Source organism: Pongo abelii, chromosome 8, assembly GCF_028885655.2.
Source record: "Pongo abelii isolate AG06213 chromosome 8, NHGRI_mPonAbe1-v2.0_pri, whole genome shotgun sequence".
NCBI lineage: Eukaryota > Metazoa > Chordata > Mammalia > Primates > Hominidae > Pongo > Pongo abelii.
In genome coordinates this window covers 34900625-34922799 of record NC_071993.2, presented here as the reverse complement: position 1 = coordinate 34922799, position 22175 = coordinate 34900625, and the positions used below count along the sequence as shown (strand labels likewise).

General features: G+C 36.8%; 1 protein-coding gene across 31 annotated transcripts in view; it reads left to right on the top strand.

Annotated features, from left to right (window-relative positions):
* Window positions 1-22175, top strand: part of PARD3 (par-3 family cell polarity regulator) — a 713016-nt gene that overhangs the window by 522412 nt on the left and 168429 nt on the right. For 25 of the 31 annotated variants that reach the window (XM_024253533.3, XM_063727279.1, XM_063727281.1 and 22 more), the window contains one exon: window positions 10189-10299. The exons of the other annotated variants lie outside the window; for them this stretch is intronic. In XM_024253533.3, the coding sequence (XP_024109301.2) occupies window positions 10189-10299 (111 nt within the window). The remainder of the gene's footprint in view (window positions 1-10188; window positions 10300-22175) is intronic. 31 annotated transcript variants of the gene reach the window in all.

Below are 22175 nucleotides of genomic sequence, written 5' to 3'. Positions count from 1 at the left end.
CTATGCAAAGAGCCTGGGGCTTCCCCACCACCAATCCCAAAACTTTAATGATCACATTATTTGTCTGTGACTTTAGTCTGCTCTATGAACATACAAGGGTAAGAAAATATTTGAGGGTGTTTCAGTTGCTGTAACGTACGTATGTGTATCACTTCCTGTCAGTAGTTGAAACATAGAATTTGAATGACAATGCATATTTAATTGAGGGTGGATGTTTATAACTCAAAAAAAGATATCCTTACCTTGTGCGTGTTTGTACTACCTCATAAGCATTTACAACCTGGATAGCCATTTGATTAGCTAGGCAGATGGCAACCCGAATTATTATCTTTGTTACTGAATACCTCCTGTTGTTTGTCCCCCTAGAGAAAGGTGTATAGTGAAATATCATTCCACCTTTTCCTTTTTCTTCCTTCAAGTGCCCTTTTAAATGGATGTGTTTTTGTGACTTAGGTCTCATTAGCATTTCTTATGGGGACTGCCTTCAGGGCAGTACCACTTACTAAATTGTTCCCTTGCTTTAGGAAAAGGAAAACCATGGTAACCAGATGTAGAGTATGATTATTTGCCTCTGACCTGGCAAAGTGTTGGGTTTAACAAAAGAAGCTTAATAGAAATGTTCAAATTGACCCTTCTCATCACTTGGGCTGCTTAAAGCTCAATCAATCTCTCATTATTATCAGAGTTATTCGAGCAAAGGCAGCAGTGATAGTATTTTTCATAATCACTCCTTGAGCCAAATGTAATTTGCAATTTGTAGTATTGTATTATGAAACAATAATGCATTAAAATGAACAGCGCAGGAATTAGGAGTATAGTCATAAAGAAAGGATCCCCAGAAGTAGTTGTGTGAAAGGCACTCTCAAAATCATTTTAAGTGGACATGACTGATTTCAATGCCAAATTAAGCATTTAGAAAAATCAGAATTCTGTGCTTTTACTATATTTAAAGTATATATATAGTATGTTTGTATATATTTTATAATAAAGTCAATTTAGTTGGGGGAAACAGAAATATAATTTGATTATTATTTGCATTTGGGTATTTGGGGTTATGGGGTTAGTGTGGTTTGATTACCTGTGTGGGTATAATTTGAAAAAAAATAAAGTGCATCAAGCAAAGGTATATCTTTTGCAAAGAGGGAATATTTTGCCACAGAAATTATGTCTTCTTGTCTATGAGCTAGTTGATGTCCAAAAAGCTTCAGCATCATAATTAAGACATGCTTTCACTCATCTTCTTTCATTTCTCTAGAATGGCTTTAAGTATAGATTATATACATTATTTCAGTGATTTGTGTATTTATCTTGTGTTTTGAAGGATTACTGTGTTTGCTTTTATTTCTCTTAAATCTTTACGTTTGAGTCCCACAGTTTTTTGTTTATTTGTTTGGTTTTTAGATCTGTGGAGTTTGTGGTGATTCTTGTAAAGTCAAAATTGATTTTGTGCTGGGTTCCCTTTGTGTCCCCCCTACTTCCAGTTCCTCATCTATTGCTTTAATATTTCCTTGTTCCATATGCTTCTAGGATTTCTGAAGTGTCAGGTTACAAGGCATATCAGTGCATCCTTGATTAGCTAACACAGGCTATGCTGGAGTAGGAGTGCACTTATAAGGACATTTAATGGGAGTCCTGAAAGGGATATGTTATTCATTAAGGTTGCATTGCACATTTAAAGGTTGTTCTAGCTTGGTTAAGTAGAAGCTGCTTTTTCTTAAAAAAAATAATAATAATAATAATAAAGTTACCTCTTTTTCCCAAGATGCCAAGCAATACAAATTTATTTTATTAAATCTAATCAGATTGGCACTGATGAAAAGTACACAATCAAATAATTATTCTCAAGTTTGTGAATTTCCTTTTAAAGAGAACCTCTGCCAAACTCCACCAACTTAAAACAGCATCCTGTCTTACAAAAGCGCTATCAGGTTGTCATGTACCCTTTCTAAGGCTCCTCTCTCATCATTGTTGATTACCAAGATGCTTTTTTGCCTAGATAGGAGCTTTCTGCTTTTCATAATCAACCTCCTCTTTGCTGATTCATCCAGCATTGCCACAATCTACTGCTGAGCAAATCAGTACTCTTTCATGGTAGCGATTTCTTAAAATGACACTAAAATATGTAGGATCCTGTACAGGAAGGACATATTAGAAGTGACTTATTTTCTTTTTCTTTTTCCCATTTGTAAAATGGTGGCTGAGGTACAAAAAATGTGGCCAGAATCCATGAGCACGTCATTACAAATGATAACTGCATGCAGTGAATTCCTTGTTATTTTACCCTCTGAATGGGTTTGGGCAGTTTGACGTGCTTCTGCTGTTGCCTGACAGTATTTGCATATGCCAGCACAGATGATTTTGACATTTGGAGTGTCACTGCATTTAGAAAGGTTGGCAGCATCCTGTGAATGGGTATGTGGGCAGTTTTTCTGATCCTTTGCAATGATTAGGAGCAGTTCCTGACCTTGCCTTCAAATCCCTGGCCTTCCAAGATAAGTTCTATTCAGGAACAGTGTCCTTTGGACCTAATTTCCACCGGCAATGCAAGATTTACTCATTGATTGATGGTGGAGAGGGTAGCCTCGCTCTGTTGCCCAAGCTGGTCTCGAATCCCTGGCTTCAAGTGATCCTCCTGCCTTGGCCTCGCAAAGTGTTGGGATTACAGGCATGAGCCAGTGCACCCAGTCCTATCTCATTTATTTAAACGTAGATTTATTAACCAGCTACTTTCAGTGTGAGAGCACAGAGTCACTGTCTTTGGTTCCTAAAGCTTACGAGGTGTCTGGCTGTGGTAAAAAGTGTCTTGGGTATGAATTCTAGCTTTGCTACTACTCACTCACTATATGACCTGACAAATCCTTCAAGCCCCTGTGCTTACTGAGGTTTCCCCTAAGCATGAGGATGATAACACCTGTCTTGCTTGCTGGTTGTGGGAATCAGTGAGATAAAGCACATAATAAGAATTCAATAAATTCTAGCTAAGTGTAATTAAATAATCAAAAGAACATTCAACAAGTGCATAATTATGTCTCACTTAGGAATTACACAAAGTGAACTTCATAGGTCTTGGAATTTCATTTTCTCTTAGGCGTATCCAAGTTCAGACCAATTAAGACCTTTTGAACCAGCTACAAGCTGAACTGATCCCTTGTCCTAGCTTGCAGTGGGATTTTTAATCTTCTTTGATTTTCAGAAACATGTGGACATACATCTTCAGTGCATATGGACAAGAGTGTAGTAGGACAATCTACAAAGATATATGGCTAGATTTTTTTTCCTTTGAATAAAATCTAGAGCAATTACCTATTAGAACTTTAAGCAAAAATAAGTTTGTTATTGTGTTAGAGACCAGGGTAATTGGTTGAGGGAAGTTAGTTCTGCACCAAGAATGTGGAAAAAGTACGAGAATCAATTAAAAGTTTCCCAGAGAAACTTGGATCAAAAACCATTTAGGTGATGTATGACTCAGAGGAATAGAGGAATGATATGAAAAGTTCATGGGTTTGTTTTGATTTGAGTGAATAATGTGCTCTGGACTATGCAGAGAACTGGATTGAGACACAGGAATGACACAGGACAGGGTATGTGCTTTTGCTGTACAGGATCTTGAGGCCAGCTCATTGGGCAGCTGGAATCTCTCAAGGATCTTTGGGACAAATGACAGCATTACCACAGCTGGCCATGGTCAAAGACAGGTTATGCAATGGCTGTACAAACACATGGTCTTGAAAAACAACAGGAAGGTTCTAGAAAGAAAAAATGAATTCCTGAATAAAAAGACAGAATGGATCATGTGATAGTGCAAATATGTAGAAATGAGGGGCAGACACAAGGCAGAATACTGAACTAGTGTCTATATTGACCACTCCAGGGCAGGAGTTGGGCATTTGCAGAGGATATGTGGCTTCTGGTAGCCGACATTGAACTCATATTTGATTCATTTTAAATTCTCTTCCCCAGCCAAGCAGTATCACATAACCTACAAATTTCTTTGGGTAAATAGACATGTGGTGTAGCAAAGACTTCTTAGACATGAAGACCTAGGTAATTAGCAGTGAGAAATAACAGATTTCTAGGTGACATTTCAGTGGGGTGTTTTGAAGAAAAACTTATTTTAAAGACTATTCCTAAACCTTACAAGATAATTGGTTCCGGATATTCTGTTCATCTATTTTTAAATAGGCGGCAGATTTTTAAGACTTTTTTTAAAACACTGTATCATGTTTCAAAGTATGGTATTAGGAAAAACACATTCATTACAAAATTAATTGTATTTTTATTTATCGCAGGATGCTATGCATTATTATTCCGTGTAATTTTTTTCTAAAGACCTCTAATTTTGGTAGCAGCAGAAATATTACTATTTAAATAGTAAAATATTTCAGTAGTATTTATACTGCAGAGAGAATTATGTGGCTTTGCTGAAAACCCAAATGATGGTTTTAATAGCAAGGAAACTCTTGCCAGTAGTTACTTTTCAATGACATTTATTTCATTATAAAAACAATAGAATTTGTTGCCATCTTTTGTTGTCATTTTGTTTGCTTTTTGCTTTCCCCATTCATCCTCAAGTTCAGTTTTTGTCCATCATTGTTGACTGTAATGGTACATATGGCTGATCTGGCAGACAGCAGTGATCTCATTTGTAACGCGTTATTGTAAAACCCATTTAGCAGATAAACTTTGAGATTACGTTAGCTGAATGAAGACATTGCTGTGTCCTTTATGAAGAAAGCCATACATTTAAAACGTGTTACAATCAATTCTGCTCTGAATAAGACAGGGTTAGCTCACTGCATCTTTCTGTGAAGGAGTTTCTGGTGGAGTGTGGCATTTTTAAAAAATGTACCTTCACTCCTAATGCAGCACTACCTCTAAGCAACTAAGCAATTTTTCATTTCTCTCAACATTTTAAAGGTATTTTCTTTTTATCCCTCTACTTTTGTTATTATTATTATTATTATTAAGATCTGGCCAGATGCAGTGGCTCACACCTGTAGTCCCAGCACTTTGGGAGTCTGGCGCGTGGGGATCACTTGAGGCCAGGAGTTTGAGACCAGCCTGGCCAACATGGCAAAACCCCGCCTCTACTAAAAAGGCAAAAATTAGCCAGGTGTGGTGGCGGATGACTGTAGTCCTAGCTCCTTGGGAGGCTGAGGCAGGAAAATCACTTGAACTTGGGAGGCGGAGGTTGCAGTGAGCTGAGATCGTGCCACTGCACTCTAGCCTGGGCAACAGAGAAAGCCTATGTCCCCCAACACCCTCCCCCCAAAAAAAGACCCACAGGGACAATATGGGAAACCCCATCTCTACCAACAAAAATACAAAAATTAGCTGAGCATGGTAGGTACCATGCACCTGTAGTCCCAGCTATGCAGGAGGCTGAGGTGGGAAGAAGGCATGAGCCCAGGAGGTTGCAGTGAGCTGAGATTGGATTGCACCACTGCACTCCAGCCTGGGTGACAGAGTGAGACCCTGTCTCCAAAAAAGAAGGTCGTTCTTCTATGTTAATATGACTTAAGGCATGACTAGCAAATTCTTCCTGAGGTACCAGTGTAGGTGGCCACTTTACCTTTCAGCCTGACACCTGCTGGGTAGTAAAGTTTTCTCTTTGAACATTTGTGTGAGTCAGAGCAGATTGCAAAACTCCGATTCTGTGCTGAGAATGGGTTTGGTCCTGGAGAAACCATTAGTACAGTATTTCTTCAGCTATGCTTTTTCTTGGAAGGTGGCTCATCTGACATTCATCCATGGCTTTTAAAAGATAACATACAAATAATTGATATCTTCCAGGTTTTTGAGCATTTTGCTGTTAAGTGATTGTCTTCATAGGTTGATTGCCAATTTCAGCTGTGAAACTGTCTTTGTGAGTATATGTATAGGTGAAATTTTTCAATGACTGCCTCCCCTTTTCAGGAATTAAGCAACTATAAATTAGGAAGTACAGTAATATTGGCTATTAGGGTGAATATGGGTATAGATACTTTTTTTGCTTTTTTACATTTTAGAATGGCTGGTGTATTTTTTATTTACAGTTGATTTCATTTGTCAAAATATTACAGCTGTGAGTGATCCATTTTTGCCCCAATTATAAAGTAATATGCTGTGATTTTATAGTATACCCTAAAGAAATCACGTAATTTATTAGCTAAAGCAATTACTAAAAGAAATGTCCAATTCTGACCTATGAACGTTTTACCTATGGTTTCTTTAATTTTCATACATTAATCTTGAATCTGTATTCTTTTTTTGAGACAAGGTCTTACTCTGTCACCCAGGCTGGAGTGCAGTGGCACAATCATGGATCACTGCAGCGTCCGTCTCCTGGACTCAAGCAGTCCTTACACCTCAGCCCCTTGAGTAGCTGAGACTGCAGGCGTGCACCACCATGCCCAGTTAATTTTTGTATTGTTAGTAGAGACGGGGTTTCATCATGTTGCCCAGGCTGGTCTTGAACCCCTGACCTTAAGTGATCTGTCCACGGCAACCTCCCAAAATGCTGGGATTACAGGCATGAGCCACTGCACCCGGCCAAATCTATACTCTTAAAAAAGGAAAGTGCATTATAACAGTTTGGTAATACATTTACAAATAATAAAATAGTTATTTCAGTGATTAGGGGGTGGTCTAGGAAACTAATTAATATTTTGATACCAAACATGGTGGGAAAATATGCAATCCTTAAGGATGAATCAGGGATCTACTCTTTAAAAAATGTCATATGTACTTAAGAGAAAAAGTTAAAGGTTGATTGACTGAGTTCATATATATATGAGACTACGTGGGCAAACTGAAACCTTTACAATGTAGGACCAATACCATTTTCTACAAAGATTTTAACATAGCTAATTAACTCAACATTAGGTGTTGGCTGAAAATATCTAAACTGTTTTAAAACATGCAAAATCAACCAATCTAAATCTTTCCTCACCATTACTAACTTAAGGAGCATATGTACACTATTTCTTAAAGACTAAACTGTACCTTTTGGTACAGATAGAGAATAGATTGTTCTCTGTGTCACAGCATGGTGTTTCTCAATTATGGTGCAGAGTTGTATTTCTATCATTTGGGATGTAGGAATGTGAACCAGCACAGTGTCTTAAAAATCAGTAAGTCAACATGGCAACATTGTATCATTTGAAAGATTTATGAACAGAAACACTAAATGGTTAAAATGGTTTACCTTCGGAATACCTCATTATAAGTAAAATGATGTATTAAAATTTGAACTTATACTTTTCTGGAAGTTAGGATTTGTACATTTTATACTTTGAGATGCCTCAGTGTTGCAGAACTTCTAGGCTGAAGCGAATGCCCTGGCTTTAAATGCTGTCTGCTGACACTCAGATTAATCCATCCAGCCCTATGCTGTCCCTTGAATTTTTGCTGTTATGACATCTTCACCCCCAAGTCCTCCAAACCTTTTCCTTCCCTGGCCCTGTATGTCTTGCTGGATGGTAACTCCTTTCTTCCAGTTGCTTGCCTAAAACGCTGGAATCATCAGTGACTCTCTTTCCCTAACGTCCATAACCTCCCCATCAGCACATTTTATTGGTGCTGCTGTCAAAATATGTCCAGAAACTAAGCACTTCTCTCACTGTCCTCCACCACCAGCTGGTTCATCACCATAGCCTCCTGACTGTTCTCCCTGGTTTCAGCTTTTCAACTGCAGTTCTTCACACTGCATCCAGGGTCGTTAAAATGTCACCAGTGCTGCTCCTCTGTTCCAAATCCTTCAGTGGCTTTTCATGTCATCTCAGTAAAATCCAAAATCCATGTGGTCTGGCCCCTGATGCTACTCTTCTTCATTTCCTGCTGCGTTCTCTTTTCCTCTCCCATTCTAGCCTATCACTGCCCTTGCCATTCCTCAAAGACACTCAGCCTGCCTGTGTCTCAGGGCCTGGGCGCTTGCCTGCTCCTCTGCCTTGCTGACTCATGCCAATGTGGCTGGCTCCCTCTAGCTCAGATCTCTGCTCACTTAGGAGAGAGGCCATCACCCTCCCCATCACTCCTGGTCTCCTTACTCTGCTTTGCTTTCCCCCTTAGCACTGAGCACTCTGATGTGTTATATGCTAATTCGTTACCTGAGTATAAGCAGTAGAAGCTCTATGGCAGTTGAAATGACCTAATGTGCTCTATTTACTGTTTATAGCCTGGGTGTCCCAAATAAGCCCTGACTGCATGGTAGATGCTCAATACATTTTTGTCTGATGAATGAGTGTGAAGTTTTAGATGTTGACTTCTCCTGAGATGTATCAGTTTTTAATATTTTTTCATTTATTCATTCATTCTGTAAAGCCCATCATTATGCATCATTCTGAGGTATTATTGATATATTGACAAAAATAGTGCAAAGTCTTATTTTTAATGTTTTGTATTTATTAGTTTTAAATGCATAGCATGTATTTTATACCTTGTGAAATGTGGTCAGATTCTGGATTTCAGTTCTGGAGAATTTTCTCTTTTTCTTTTTTGCAATTGCAGTGATCAAAAATTTAATTTTAAGGATAGATTTGCTTTATAAAGTTAATTTACAGCCAGTTTTTGATTACTGTATAATAATATATGTAATTTTTAAAGTAGTGGTGGTGGTGTTTTACTTTTTTTCTGTTTTAACATTTTAAGAATACTTGCTTTTCCATATTTAGAGACCCTTTTCAAACATAGTGTTACTTTAATCAACAAATGAGGTATGCCCACATATACTTTAATTCAAATGTAGACAAGACTTTAATTCAAATCAGATTTGTATTAATAAAAAAATGATGCTATCAACCAAGCCATTAATAGAAATAATTTTTTCTCTTTTATGTCAACTTTGGGACCCTTTCCTCCTCTCTGTTTCTTTCTTTCTTTCTTTCTTTTTTTTTGGAAACAGGGTCTCCCTCTTTTTCCCAGGCTGGAGCACAGTGGCACAATCATGGTTCACACAGCTTCGAACTCCCAGGCTCAAGCAATCCTTCTGCCTCAGCCTCTGGAGTAGCTGGGATTACAGGTGCACACCACCACACCTGGCTGATTGTTTTGATATTTAGTAGAGACAAGGTCTCGCTATGTTGCCCAGGCTGGTCTTGAACTCCTGAGCTCAAGCAGTCCTTCTGCCTCAGCCTCCCAAAGTGCTAGGATTACAGGTGTGAACCACTGGGCCTGACCCTCTTTTTTGATATGAAATTGTCACAGTAAGCCAGATTGCGGTTATTCTTCAGAAAGAAATACTCAATATACTTTAATTATTTCTGAATGCTTAGTTGTGTGACTGTCTATAAAATATTTCTTTTTTGAAACATCTGGTGACCAGTGCATTACAGATGAAGATTGCTTATGGATATAGAGTGCATGCATTCCAGGCAATATGGTCTTTTATAGAGAAAAATAACAGAGCAGGGAAAGAAATTGATACCAAGTTTGAGTATCAAACTGGGATATTTTGGATGCCAGAAGAGAATAATGTTAGTGTTTTCTTAAAGAGCTCGGCACCCATCTGCAGAAGTTTGTGTGGACTGTTTTTCAATAATGGGTTTGTTCCATGTGTTTGTTTTTGATCAGATGTGGATTTATAAGTCATAGATGCCACATTCAGCAATTGCTTTTTATCACATTTAGGAGAGTATTTGATGAGAATACGTTAAACCTTTCAATTTAATTAAAGTGCAGCGTAAATTATCCGTTGTACTTTAAACCTTGCAAAGATGGCCTTTTTCAGTTTTTAAACTATGATGAATGTTTCCAATAAGCCTGGCTGTGAAAATAAAGAATAGTTGTTTATGGAAAGATTATTAACTAGATGATTGTGGATTATCATTCTTTAGTCCTAAGAAAAACCCACTCCAATGCAGATCTTTCTTCCTCTAGCATCTAAAGTATTCAGCACTTAGTCCTACAGATGTATTAATTGTTTAATAAGGATAAACCACAACTCTTGTTGTTTGTTTTTGTTTTGCTAAAACAAAAACTGCTATTGAGATCATTTCCCTCAAGAGTTTTCTCTGGGAAGTTCTAATTAAAAATGAATAAAATAATCTGATTCAAAATACTAGTCCTGACCCAAACTACTGACTGCAGAAGACACCTGGTCCCTGTTTTGAAGAAGCTAACGTTCATTTCATTGGGTATATGTCATTACCACAAACAAAAGAAAGCTCATTTTGTATATATTGACAAGTTAGAATTTTTTGTTATTAACAGGTTTGGCAAACATCGAAAAGATGACAAGATTGAGAAAACGGGTAAAATAAAAATACAGGAATCCTTTACATCAGAAGAGGAGAGGATACGAATGAAGCAGGAGCAGGAGAGGTAGACTTCAGTTACTTGATTAAATCTCCTTAGAAAGAGGTTCTTTTTTTTTTTCTTTCTACTTTCTTCTTTTTTAATGTAAAGATTTTACATTTAATTACTTTTTATATTTCCTGTATCAACCCAAATATTGATGGTTGTGGGTGAATATATTGTAAAGAGAGATTTAAAAAAAAAAAAAACCTTATATGTATTTGTGACATCAAAGTGGATTTTAATTGCTTTAGTTAAGATCTTTTGCATAGGAAATAGAACAGCATATTAGATGAATAAATAAACATTAATACTGAATTTATGATTTTTAAAAATAACACAAAAAGTACTTAAAATCCTGCCTCACTGATATATGGATATTTAGTATATTATAATAATTTTAAAGAAATACTCTTCTGGAAATAAAACTCCGAATTTTTATATCACATTTTAAATATAATAAGAATTCAGGAGGCTGTTATTCATTATGTTGTTTTTCTTTCAAACCTGACACTTATTTCTTGATTCTCCTTCTATTTTACCATCTTCACATTTTGTGACATTTTCCACTTAAGTTTTCCATGTCTTCCGGATAGATTGTTACCTATTGTTGAATCATTTCCATGTTGAGAACTTAAAGACCAATGAAAGGAATGAAAAGAGTTACTCTAAGCAGGCACTTGAAAACCGTTTTTCTAAGTGATTAGAATTTTTCTCATTATAATTCCAGGGGGTGAGAAAGCCATCTCACACTTTTGTTATTAGAGTTTACAGGTTCACAGTGAGCTTCTCTCTGTCATCACATTTCATTTTCTGAGCAGCCACAGTGAGAGGTACTATGCCTGTTTTACTTTGAATAATCTGGGATTTCAGTGAGTTTCTGGCACCTTGATGAAGGTTATAATGCTAAGTACTGTCCATAGCTAGGACTGTAGCCCAGCATCTTTAAGATTAAGTCCAGTATTCCTACCATAATTCTAAAGCTAGCATGCTTTTACTCTAATACTTAATGAATGAAATAACTAAAAATAGTATCCTACAACAGTTTTATTTAAAAGAGATTAGTGTTTGGGTATTTTTTCATTCATCCTTCTAATACCTCTGAGGTTTTTCTTGAGTAGAATGGTTACTCTGAGTCTCTGTAGCTTTTCAGGGTAGAAAATGTATGTGGGAAAAAATATGGATTTTGAATTTATGAAGCAAGACTGCTGGTTCTTCCTCAATTTTTATTTTAAAAAAATCATTTCACCTTGCTTTGTAGGACTCTTTCTAATCCTCATCAATTTTGGGATTCCCAAACTTATTAGTAAACTCACTATTTTGGGGTTTGGGTGCATAGTGTTCCTTAGTGTGTGTGCCATAGCATTTAGTGACTCAGAAGTATAAACTTCTATCCTAGAAGAGTTTCGTCTCCCTAAAGGAGGAGACTATACCAGGTAAGTGTGTGAACTCAGAATTCATCCACAGGCAAATATGTAATTTACTTAGAGAGTAATCTGAGTGACGGAAACCTTATACCTCCCCTATATCTTGATACCTGCCACAGGGGATAATTTAATCCTGTACTATTTTTCATCTTCTAAATATTTCTTCTTTGCAGTTTAAGGTGACTGCTATGTTTCCATGCAGAATTCTATCAACATTTTCCAAAATACTTTTATGATGCTTAGTCAAATATTTCCAGCCAAACAATGATTTTTACATAATGGTTTCACTTGTATTATTAATTTGCCTGAGGCACAGTTCACTTCTCAGTTTTGCTTTTAATTTCCATCTCTGTACCTCTAATGATGCAATACTTCTGAGAAGTAGGTTGATCATAATGAATTTACAATGTACAGGAGGCCTAAAATAAAAATCTTTCAGGGTCAAGGAATAAGTGAATGGTCCATTAAAAAAATCAATTAGGCTCATAATTTAAGAAAATTATTATACTTTGTATTTCAATAACAACTTTTTGCAAGTATGTTTTATTTAAACTTATGGATTTTGTAATAGAGCAAGTGAATGCAAGAAATGGACTGAACTACGAAGTGGAGTAGGTTTGGCACTTGTATTTTAATAGGGCAAGCCTTCTTCCATATGTCGTTCTTTCTGTTCTGTCTGTGGTATTGGCAGTGTTCTTTTTGAGAATGGAAACTGCAGCTTCCTTGAAAAAATTTTGACTGGAGGAATCAATAAAAATAAATAAACCACTACTTATATTCTCCTTAGAACCTTTCCCTCACTGCTGACTAGTAGTGAAATATCTCTCAGGTTATTATTTACCACTGTAGCTATTTGAATTCCAAAAATTATTTTGGCTAATTCCATATAAAAATAGAAAACTCAACATTCCCCCATGAGTTATGATTGTCCACAAACCAGAACATTTTTTGCCTATATACATCTGTGAATCCTGAATATTGCTCAAGATATAAATATTGGAAAACTAAAAGGGCTATGAATATAATTTTAAATGTTTTTTCTTCAATGTTAAGATCTATTTAGATGGTGACAATAAACTAGATTGTACTGAGCAGGGTCCAAGATTAAGTTTGACTTCATTCTTGCTAACTTCCTTCCCTTTCCGTCACTTGCTACCAGCACTGTGAGGTTGGGTCTTGAGTAAATGCCATCCATATGGGAGAAATGGACTAGGAAGATCACTGTATGGATCTGTGCTCCGCTCTACTAGCCCTGCCCTGCCTCAGACTAGAGCCTCCATGAGTATGGTCTTCTTGAGAAGCGGGGAGTCTGGGCATGATGCCAAGGGGGAAGTTAACGGGTTTTCTGACATGCTATTTTCGACTTCTCTTTCTGGAGCACTGAACCTAGGTACCCTATTTTTTCAGAGATGCTGTTGGCTACATTGGAGACAGACTGAGAAACTAAGCAAAAATGTGAATTCAGTGCTTCGTGCCTCTGACTTGTGTTTCAGGCATGCCTAGGGACAGCGCCTCTACTGGCTCATTTCCACCACCTGAAAGGTTTAGGCTCCAAACTCAAAACAGAACATGTTCCAATTAAGTGATCTACGTAACTTCAGGTCTACTTAGCCTCTCATACAAAACCCAGTGATAGATTTCTCTGTTGACCAAGCATCACAAATAACATGTTGGCTTTCTGTTGTTTTTGCTCCAGTGATACCTCCATGTATTTTTAAATGGTAGTATATACACTATGTGGTACAGGATTGCCCAGTGTTCAGCAGCAGAGAATGTGTTCTATTTACATGTTTGGGAAACACTTGTTTAAACCAGTATATGCGTATTTTTCTACTCTGTTATTTCTCAAAATTCTACCAAGTTCATGTACATTATGAGTCACCAAGATAGGAACAGAGAGTCACCATTCTCCAAACTTATTTCTTCTCAAAACATCCTCTCAACCCCTCACTTTTGCTTTTTCTGGAATACTGACATCCCGCAACATTCCGAGTCACTGGGGAAACACCAAGGGCAAGTAAAGACCGTTGACTCCTGGTTCAGGCATGTTCAGCTTACTCCTCTAACTGGCTGTAGAAGCCGGAGTTGATTGTTTTCCAGAACTGTGAGCAAGTTTAAAGCAGTGTTGTAACCTGTCTCTACTTTCTGGCTTCTGTTTTGTGGACTTATGAAAGTACGTGCTTACCACTGCTCCTCCTTTTTCAGTTTTCTCTTTCCCACCTTTCTCACTTGTTTAAAAAATTTACCTTTTTAAGCTCTAGTTCTAAGTTTATTCTAATACTAAAAACTACAGAAAAATTTGGGAGAAACCCATAAAATTACAATCAGAACACAAAAATTTATCTGTATTAACACACTGTTAACATACTCGTCTGTGTCATTCTAATCATTTTTTTTCCTATAAAGTACACATTTTCCACACCTATGTACTTTTAAGAAATTGACATCTATTTTTATTTTTATTTATTTTGCATTTTTATGCATTCTTAGAAAATCATGTTAAACGTTTTCTGGATCACGGTCGGGTCTGTGTGAACAGACAAATGGGAAAGAGGGACAGAAAGAAGGAAAGATGTTCTAAAACATGAAATATTAGCTATGCTATCTGGCCAAATTTCCCAACTCTCAAATAATATTCTCCTCATGTTATTCATTCTATTAAATGAGGTTTATAATGTTAGCTGGCTTGTATTTTGTAGTTATTCAGCCATTGAATGCTGTTACAATATTATTATCTATATCTGCATAGTAAGTTGTGCTTGGGAACATTTCCAGGGATACTGAATGCTTCTAGTGGAAATATGTCAAAGTTAATTAATTTCTTATTAAATCCTCCCAATATAGAAGGAATATTTATAAATCTCCTTAGGAAATAGATGATCTGAAACTTTCCGTTATTCAATGTTCTAATCATCTTTCAAAGCCTTGTGTTTTCAATACCAGACCATCGAACTATCTGTGTCCTTCAGTGGGATACTCCCCGTTCTTGGTGTGTCATTTTGCAAGTTTATGTGGATTTTCTGCATGCCGTTTCCTCTCTTTCTAATTTTACCAGCTGTTCTCAGTAATACCTGCTTTGAGTAATTACTTGAACTTTTTGTCATCTCAGTTGGTAGGATCCTTTTCAGCAGGTGATACATGTTTGTTTTCCTAACAATAATCTTTGCATTTAGATCACTTATTGTCATGCAAAGATTGCCTTTTAAAAATTAACCTTTTATGGGAAACATTTTTTCTATCCTGTAGCAGCATTTTTCATGTTTCTTTGACCTCGTGAATCCTTCAGAAAAGTCAATTCTAATCAATAGGCTAAGTTTCAAGTTTTTTTTAAATTTTTTATTGCATAGGTAAATGAGAATTTTTAAGAATCTGTTAACCTGCTTTGTAGGACTTAACTACTTCGATAAATACTTGATTGGGTGTGTTGGCTCACACCTGTAATCCTAACACTTTGGCAAGAGCATCACTTCAGCCCAGGAGTTCAAGGCTGCAGTGAGCTGCGCCACTGCACTCCAGCTTTTGTGACAGAGTGAGAGCCTGTCTCTAAAAAAAAAAAAAAAAAAAAAAAAAAAGGAAAAATATAGATGAATACTTGAGGAAAATTAAGCCTTAGGCATACTATATATCTGAAACTGATTTTATTGACAGATACTGCAAATGAAGTAGGAAAATGCAGTTTGCTTTCTGATGAGAGCTGTCCTAGATATATTTGGCTTAAGAGCATCTCTCTGCATTGGCAATAATTGTAGGTGCTTTAATACCCATGAAAGCCTGAACATGACTTGAGTGAGTATCTGTTGAGATGTGTTTGTGTCTGTTGGTTAGGGAAATATTATTCTAGTGTTTTATTAGTCAGTATAAGACAACTGTTTTTGTTGTTTCACAATATATTAAGTGTATCAGACAGTATATTAGTCTGTTCTCATGCTGCTATAAGGACATACTCGAGACTGGGTAATTTATAAAGTAAAGAGGTCTAATTGACTCAGTTCCACAGGGCTAGGGAGGCCTCAGGAAACTTACAATCATGGCAGAATGGGAAGCAAACACGTCCTTCTTCGCGTGGCGGGAGGAAAGAGAAGAATGAGAGCCCAGCAAAGGGGGAAGCCCCTTATAAAACCATCAGATTTTGTGAGATCTAAGTCACTATCACGAGAACAGGAGGGGGAAACCACCCCCATGATTCAATTATCTCCACCTGGTTCCTCCCATGACACGTGGGGGTTATGGGAACTACAATTCACAATGAGATTTGGGTGGGGACACAGCCAAACCATATCAGATATTATAAGTCTTTTTAAAATTACTATTTTAAAATGTTTTTTTCCCTCTCAGGGATCCCTTACCTTTGTTAAGAGAAAAAGATTTAAGCATGTTAACATTAAAAAATTGATGTAAGGCTGCTCAGAAGGCTGAGGTGGTAGGATCACACGAGGCCAGGAGTTCGATACCAGCCTGGGCAACATAGCAAGACTCTGTCCCTAAAAAAATTTTTTTTAATTAGCAGGGCAGGGCATGGTGGTATGCACCTGTAGTCCCAGATACTCAGGAGGCTGGTGTGGGAGGATGTCTTGAGCCCAGGAGTTCAAGGCTGAAGTGAGCTATGATTATACTACTGCACTCCAGCTGGGGCAACAGAGTAAGACCCCTGTCTCTGGGCAGGGGGAAAAGACAATATAATCAATTGTTAAAATAGATGATTACAGAGCATTGGGAAGAGGAACGATCAGTGGGGCTGGAGTTAGTAGTGACTGCTTCATAGAGATGGCAGTTTGGGAGCTAGATCTTATTCCCAAGAATATGTATAATTTAGCAAACTAGAAAAATTGTACCCTCACTTTCAGTCTCTCTCCCCCTAGGCACAAAGGCTTATGGAAGGTGGGCAGTCTTTTAACTGCCTGGATTCTTTACAAGTTGTGATTGTATTAGTGGTTAGCAGTCTCCCTGTTAATATTTTCTTTTATCTCTTTTTCAACTTTTAACCATTTTGTATTTTAAAACCGGTTTCATCTCATTTTAGCATTGAGGGATGCAAGTTAACTTTCCCTCCCACCTATCCTAAGAGACCACTATGTATTTCAGCAACTTGCATTCTTCCCTGGAATTGGAAGTGTACCTTTAAAACAGTTGTTTTCACTCAAGAAAATTTTTTTCAGGGCTCATTTAGAATATGGAAGTCCTTTCTTCTCAATCAACTTTTACCCTAATATGACAAAGATACTAAAATCCCACTTAAAATTGGAACTGTTACCAGGGTAAGAAATTTAGTGGAATAGTATCTCTCTTTTGGGAATTCAGCATAGGCACCAAACTGGCAGCTTATCTACTGTTAGGGGGCAGTTGTTAGATTCACCTGGCAGGGGGAGGATCACCCAAAGGATGGATGAGTTGAGCTGCAGTATTTTTGAAGTCTGCCATCTGCTGAAGTACTCTGAGGGCCAAATAAAGCCTTCCATCAGTGGACTAAAACTGCTTTTGCAACAGACGATTCTTTCCAGTTGTTTTGTAGCTTAAATTTCATTTCGCCGTGAATTTGCGTTTTATTTGATCAATTTCTATAATACTGACTTTTTGAGAGAAGAAATACTGTTGGGAAAAGATCCACGAACTGTTGTTCCCAGAATGAGGCTTCTGGATGGCAGTGCAGTAAGTTGGGGGTAAAATATTTCCCAAAAGAGTTGATTTCAAGATCCTGAACATTGTTTTGAAGATAGTCAACAACTATCTGATACATAGAAATCTGAAATTTATTAAAAACATTTTTTCTGTTAAACTAATATTAGTATATTCTATCTTCTGTAGACATAACAACTTTTTTTTTATTAAAAATCATTAAAAGACAGTTTCTATTTCTTGTAGTCTTTAAAAAAATACACCATGAAAAAAGAGATGTGTTGCAGCATCATAGCTTTGGGAATGGAGGTATTTGGTATGTAACTGAGAGGTTTAAGGACACCACTGGTTTTCCATCCTAAGGAGTTTGGTCACTTCGGTGGTTATTCCCATACCTGGTACCTTTTCTGGATATATAAAGACTAGACTTTATGTTCATAAAAGGTTCCTTTCATCTTATTCTACTGCAATTACTGCAAAAAGCCATTTATTGTAAAAGCAAAAATACTAATGAATAGAAATGTTACAAAAACAGAAGTCTTGTGTGTGTTATCTTCATCGAGCATCATCCATTTTAATTAGAGAAAAGGGTGGTGAACACTGTGACAAGAGCCTGGAATTAAAATCATTAATTGATGTCAAGCTGAAGAGAGACTGTTAGCATGAATTTAGTGACAGCAGGAAAGAAATTAACCTTATTACTTTATTTAGTATATTACATTATTTTGTGTATTATTTTCTATGCAGGTTCAAGGCAATTTCATTATCATAATGGAACACTTTATTTTTTTTTACAAAAAGGAAAGATGTATTTATGCTTGAACATAACAAGTTGAAATGATAAGTTCTTTATTAAGTTAAAAATGACTTGATAAAAGGTTTTAATTGTTTGAATTTGTTTTTTCAATTTTCAAGGATAGGAAACAGTATAAATGTTGTCCATCAATGTCAGGTGGTACAACTGCCTGTGATAATCTGAACTTCAGAATAGTTCTTTTTAGAACCAGGAAGGGCTTACTGAAATGTTTAAGGCAATAGACATTTATGTCTTTTGCTGGGTTTTGGACTAATCAGTTACTTCTGTCATTGTTGAGGTTTGGCCCGAGATAAATGGGATAGAGAATGCTGAACAACAATCTGACTGTTCAGAAAAACGAGTGACTCTTACATCTTGGAAATAATTTGTGACCTCAGGGTCACAATAAAAGAGTAAAGGGGGTATGCTTTTATAGCCCTGGCCATCTGGATCCATTAAGGGCTCAACTGCAAGATAACTCACTGTCTTTTCAAAGTTTCTTTAAGAAGTCATGTTATTTTTATGAGGACACCAAACATGTTTTCTTCCTGAGCCAAATATTTTCTTACTGAAATATATATTTTCACAGAGTGGAAATACATAACATGCAAATATAACCTTTCGGTTGTGTTAGAAAGTTCATTTTCTCACTTTGTAAACAAGACATTCAAATATCAAAGAATATAATAAATTCATTTGTGTCTTTTGTTAATTTTGCTTGTGAATTGCCACTAAAATTTATGAAAATCACAGTGCATGCCTAGTTTCAAAAGTCTACTCTAAAGTGCTATTTGTACAGCAAGCCTCGTTAGCATTAATTTCTAGAATGAACTTGAGAATGCGCATTAGTTCAGGCTACTGACCAGATCCGTTAGCCTTTTGCGGCAGTAGTTCTACCTGGTGGACCACACGTATGCTATAGTTTTATTCTAAGGTTTTCATCACCAGTGTAAGCTGCCACATTGGAAAGCAGTGATGCTAGTTTTAGAATTTTGGGGACAACATTATTGGTGATGACAAGATAAGCAATACAAATAGAATTCCTTCATTATTGGAGCCTTGAAAAAAATCAGTGCTTCTGGAAGGTACTACAGATGGGGCTTTAACGTTTATTAGGCTCAATGACTAGTGGCGATTAGTCATAATGTACAAATTTGGGTAAAAGAAGGCAGTTAAGATCTGGGCTTTATAAATAGTACTTCATGCTGCTGAGCACTTCTTTTGAGAGATTGACTTGTTAGAAACTGACCGCTAATTAATATTATTTTCTGTGTCATTTGGAACAAAAGAACATTCAAATCCAGAACCTATCAGTAATATAATGAAACTGATGTGCAAGAAGTTTGGGGAGATTATTTAGGTTTATGCCTCCCTTGAAAAGAGTGTGTTCCTATTCTCTTTCTGATAGCTTTCTTTCTTAAGAGGGATGCATTTTCTGACATAGGTAAGCTGGATTTTTCACTTTTAGTAAATTGAGCTTCAGGTATCATAGAGTTTAGTCATTAATAAATCAGTCTGAGTCATTCTCTTTGATTTTTGGAGGTTCTCCAAATTCAGAAATTTCAGCTTTATATTTATATAATTATACTTAGGTCTGTTGTGTTCCTTCAAACTCCTTCAGTTTGCCAAACTTCAAGACTTATGTGAATGCCTAGTCACCCTGGATATTAACCTATGATTAAGTGATTGACGAATGGTGACCAAGTATCATAGTATAGTGGGTTGTCAGATAAGTGATCATAATTGAGTTTCAAATTAATATCCCATTGAATGTAAGAAAGAACTCATTTTCCTCTTTCTGCTAGTGATTTCTGGTCAAATCGAGAGTCAAAAAGACATTATGGTGCAAAGAATAAAATTATCTCCTAACTTCTATCAACTTTCCATTATGGATAGCTAGTATTTAGTGGTAACCAGCTTTTATAATAGCATCCTTAACTGTCATAATTGCTCTTAAATGGATAAATGGAGTAAAAATTAAAAAAATGTCTAGTAGAATTTTAGCTAAATTTGACATTAGAATTTGAGTTGCTGTTTCTCTTGTGGGTATTCTGTCTGTGGAACCTGTAGTCTTAGAGTTACTAGAATCTAGAACAGTCCTGATAAAAATTTCTAACTTCCTAATATTCACTTATGAGTTAAGAAAGTCATTGGTTGTCACCTCAGGAAATAAGGTTCTCCTAGGGAGTTTTGGGGAACATGAGAAGCAGTTTTTGTTGCCCCCATGGGGACACTGCTGGATTACATGTGGCTGTGACCAGTTCTGGTAAAAGTCCTACATGATGACACATAGCCCCTTCTCAAATGTCATTGGGTCCTGTTGAGAAACACTGAGCTAGGTGAATTTATGTACTTTTTATAGCTGGGAGAGAAGAAAAGTCAGACAGATTTGATCCCCTGTATTCAAAATTGGAAAACAAGAGTCGGGTGATGGTGATACACTAGATACAAGAAAGAAACAAGGAAAATGCAAAGTTTGCTTGTAATGCTATGTGACAATTTTCTGTCTTTAAAAAAACTTTTAAGTTTGTAATAATTTTAGATTCATAGGAAGTTATGAGTATAATACAAAGGGGTCCTATGTATCCTTCATCCAGTTTCCCCCAGTGGTTAAGTCAGATAACTGTAGTACAGCATCAAAACCAGGAAATTCGCATTGGTATAGGGTGTGTGTAGTTCTGTGTCATCACCTGTGCACATTAGTGTAGCCACTCCTACAGTAAAGAAACAGAACTATTTCATCACAGAGGTCTTCCTCTGTAGCTAACCCCTAGCCATCACTAACCTGTTCACCGACTCCATACTTTTGTCATTTTGAGAATGCTATATAAGTGAAATCATATATGACCTGTGAGATTGGCTGGGGTTTTTTTCACATTGCATAATGCCCTTAAGACAGATTCAAGTTGCTGTATGTATCACTAGTTTGTTCATTTGTACAGCTAAGTAATGTTCTGTGATATGGACACACCCCAGTTTTTTTGTTTTTTTGTTTTTAACTATTCACCCATTGTGAGCTATTTTGGGTGTTCCCAATATTTAAATATTACAAATAAGGTAATATTTGGCAATGAACAATTGCATACAGGTTTTTGCTTGGGCATAAGTTTTCACAGCTTTGGGATACGTACCGGGAGGCATAATTGCTGGACAGTGTGATAAGTATATGTTTAATTTTTAAAGATACTACCAGGCTGTTTTCCAGGGTGACAGTACCATTTTAAATTTCCAACTGCAATGTATGAGAAGCCCGGTTTCCCTACATTCATGGCTGCATTTGGTATTGTCACCGTTTTTTATTTTAACCAGTCAGGTGTGTAGTAATAGCTCATCATGGTCTTATTTGCATTTCCCTATTAACTGGTGGTGGAGAACGTCTTTTCACATGCTTGTCATCCATATGTCCTCTTCAGTGAAACATCTTTTCATGTCTTTTGCCATTTTCTAATTGGATTGTTTTCTCATTGTTGAGGTTTCAGGGGTTTGTTTGCTTGTTTTTATTTGTTTGTTTGATTGTTTGTTTGTTTGAGTCGGGATCTTGCTCTGTCACACAGGCTGGAGTGCAGTGGCACAGTCATGGTTCACTGCCGTCTTGGCCTCCAGGGCCCAGGCAATCCTCTCACCTCAGCTGAGTAGCTGGGATTACAGGTGTGTGCCACCATGCCTAGCTAATTTTTGCATTTTTTGTAGAGACAGGGTTTTACTGTGTTGCCTAGGCTGGTCTAGAACTCCTGGGCTCAAGCAGCACGCCCCCATCAGCCTCCTAAAGTGCTGGGATTACAGGTATGAGCCGAGAAGGCTGACTGAGTGTTATAAAAAATATTTCCTGGATGTAAGTCCTTTGTCAGATACGTGCCTTGCAAATATTTTTTTCTAGGCTGTACTTATTTTTTCATCTTCTAATTAGAGCTTTTCACAGAGGAAAAGTTTTTTATTTTGATGATGTTCAATGTATATACTTTTAAAGTTTTATGGATAATGGTTTTGGTATTAGTCCTAAAAACCCTTCTCCACGCACTAGTTCCTAAAGAATCCCTTACATTTTTTCTTAAGTTTTATACTTTTAC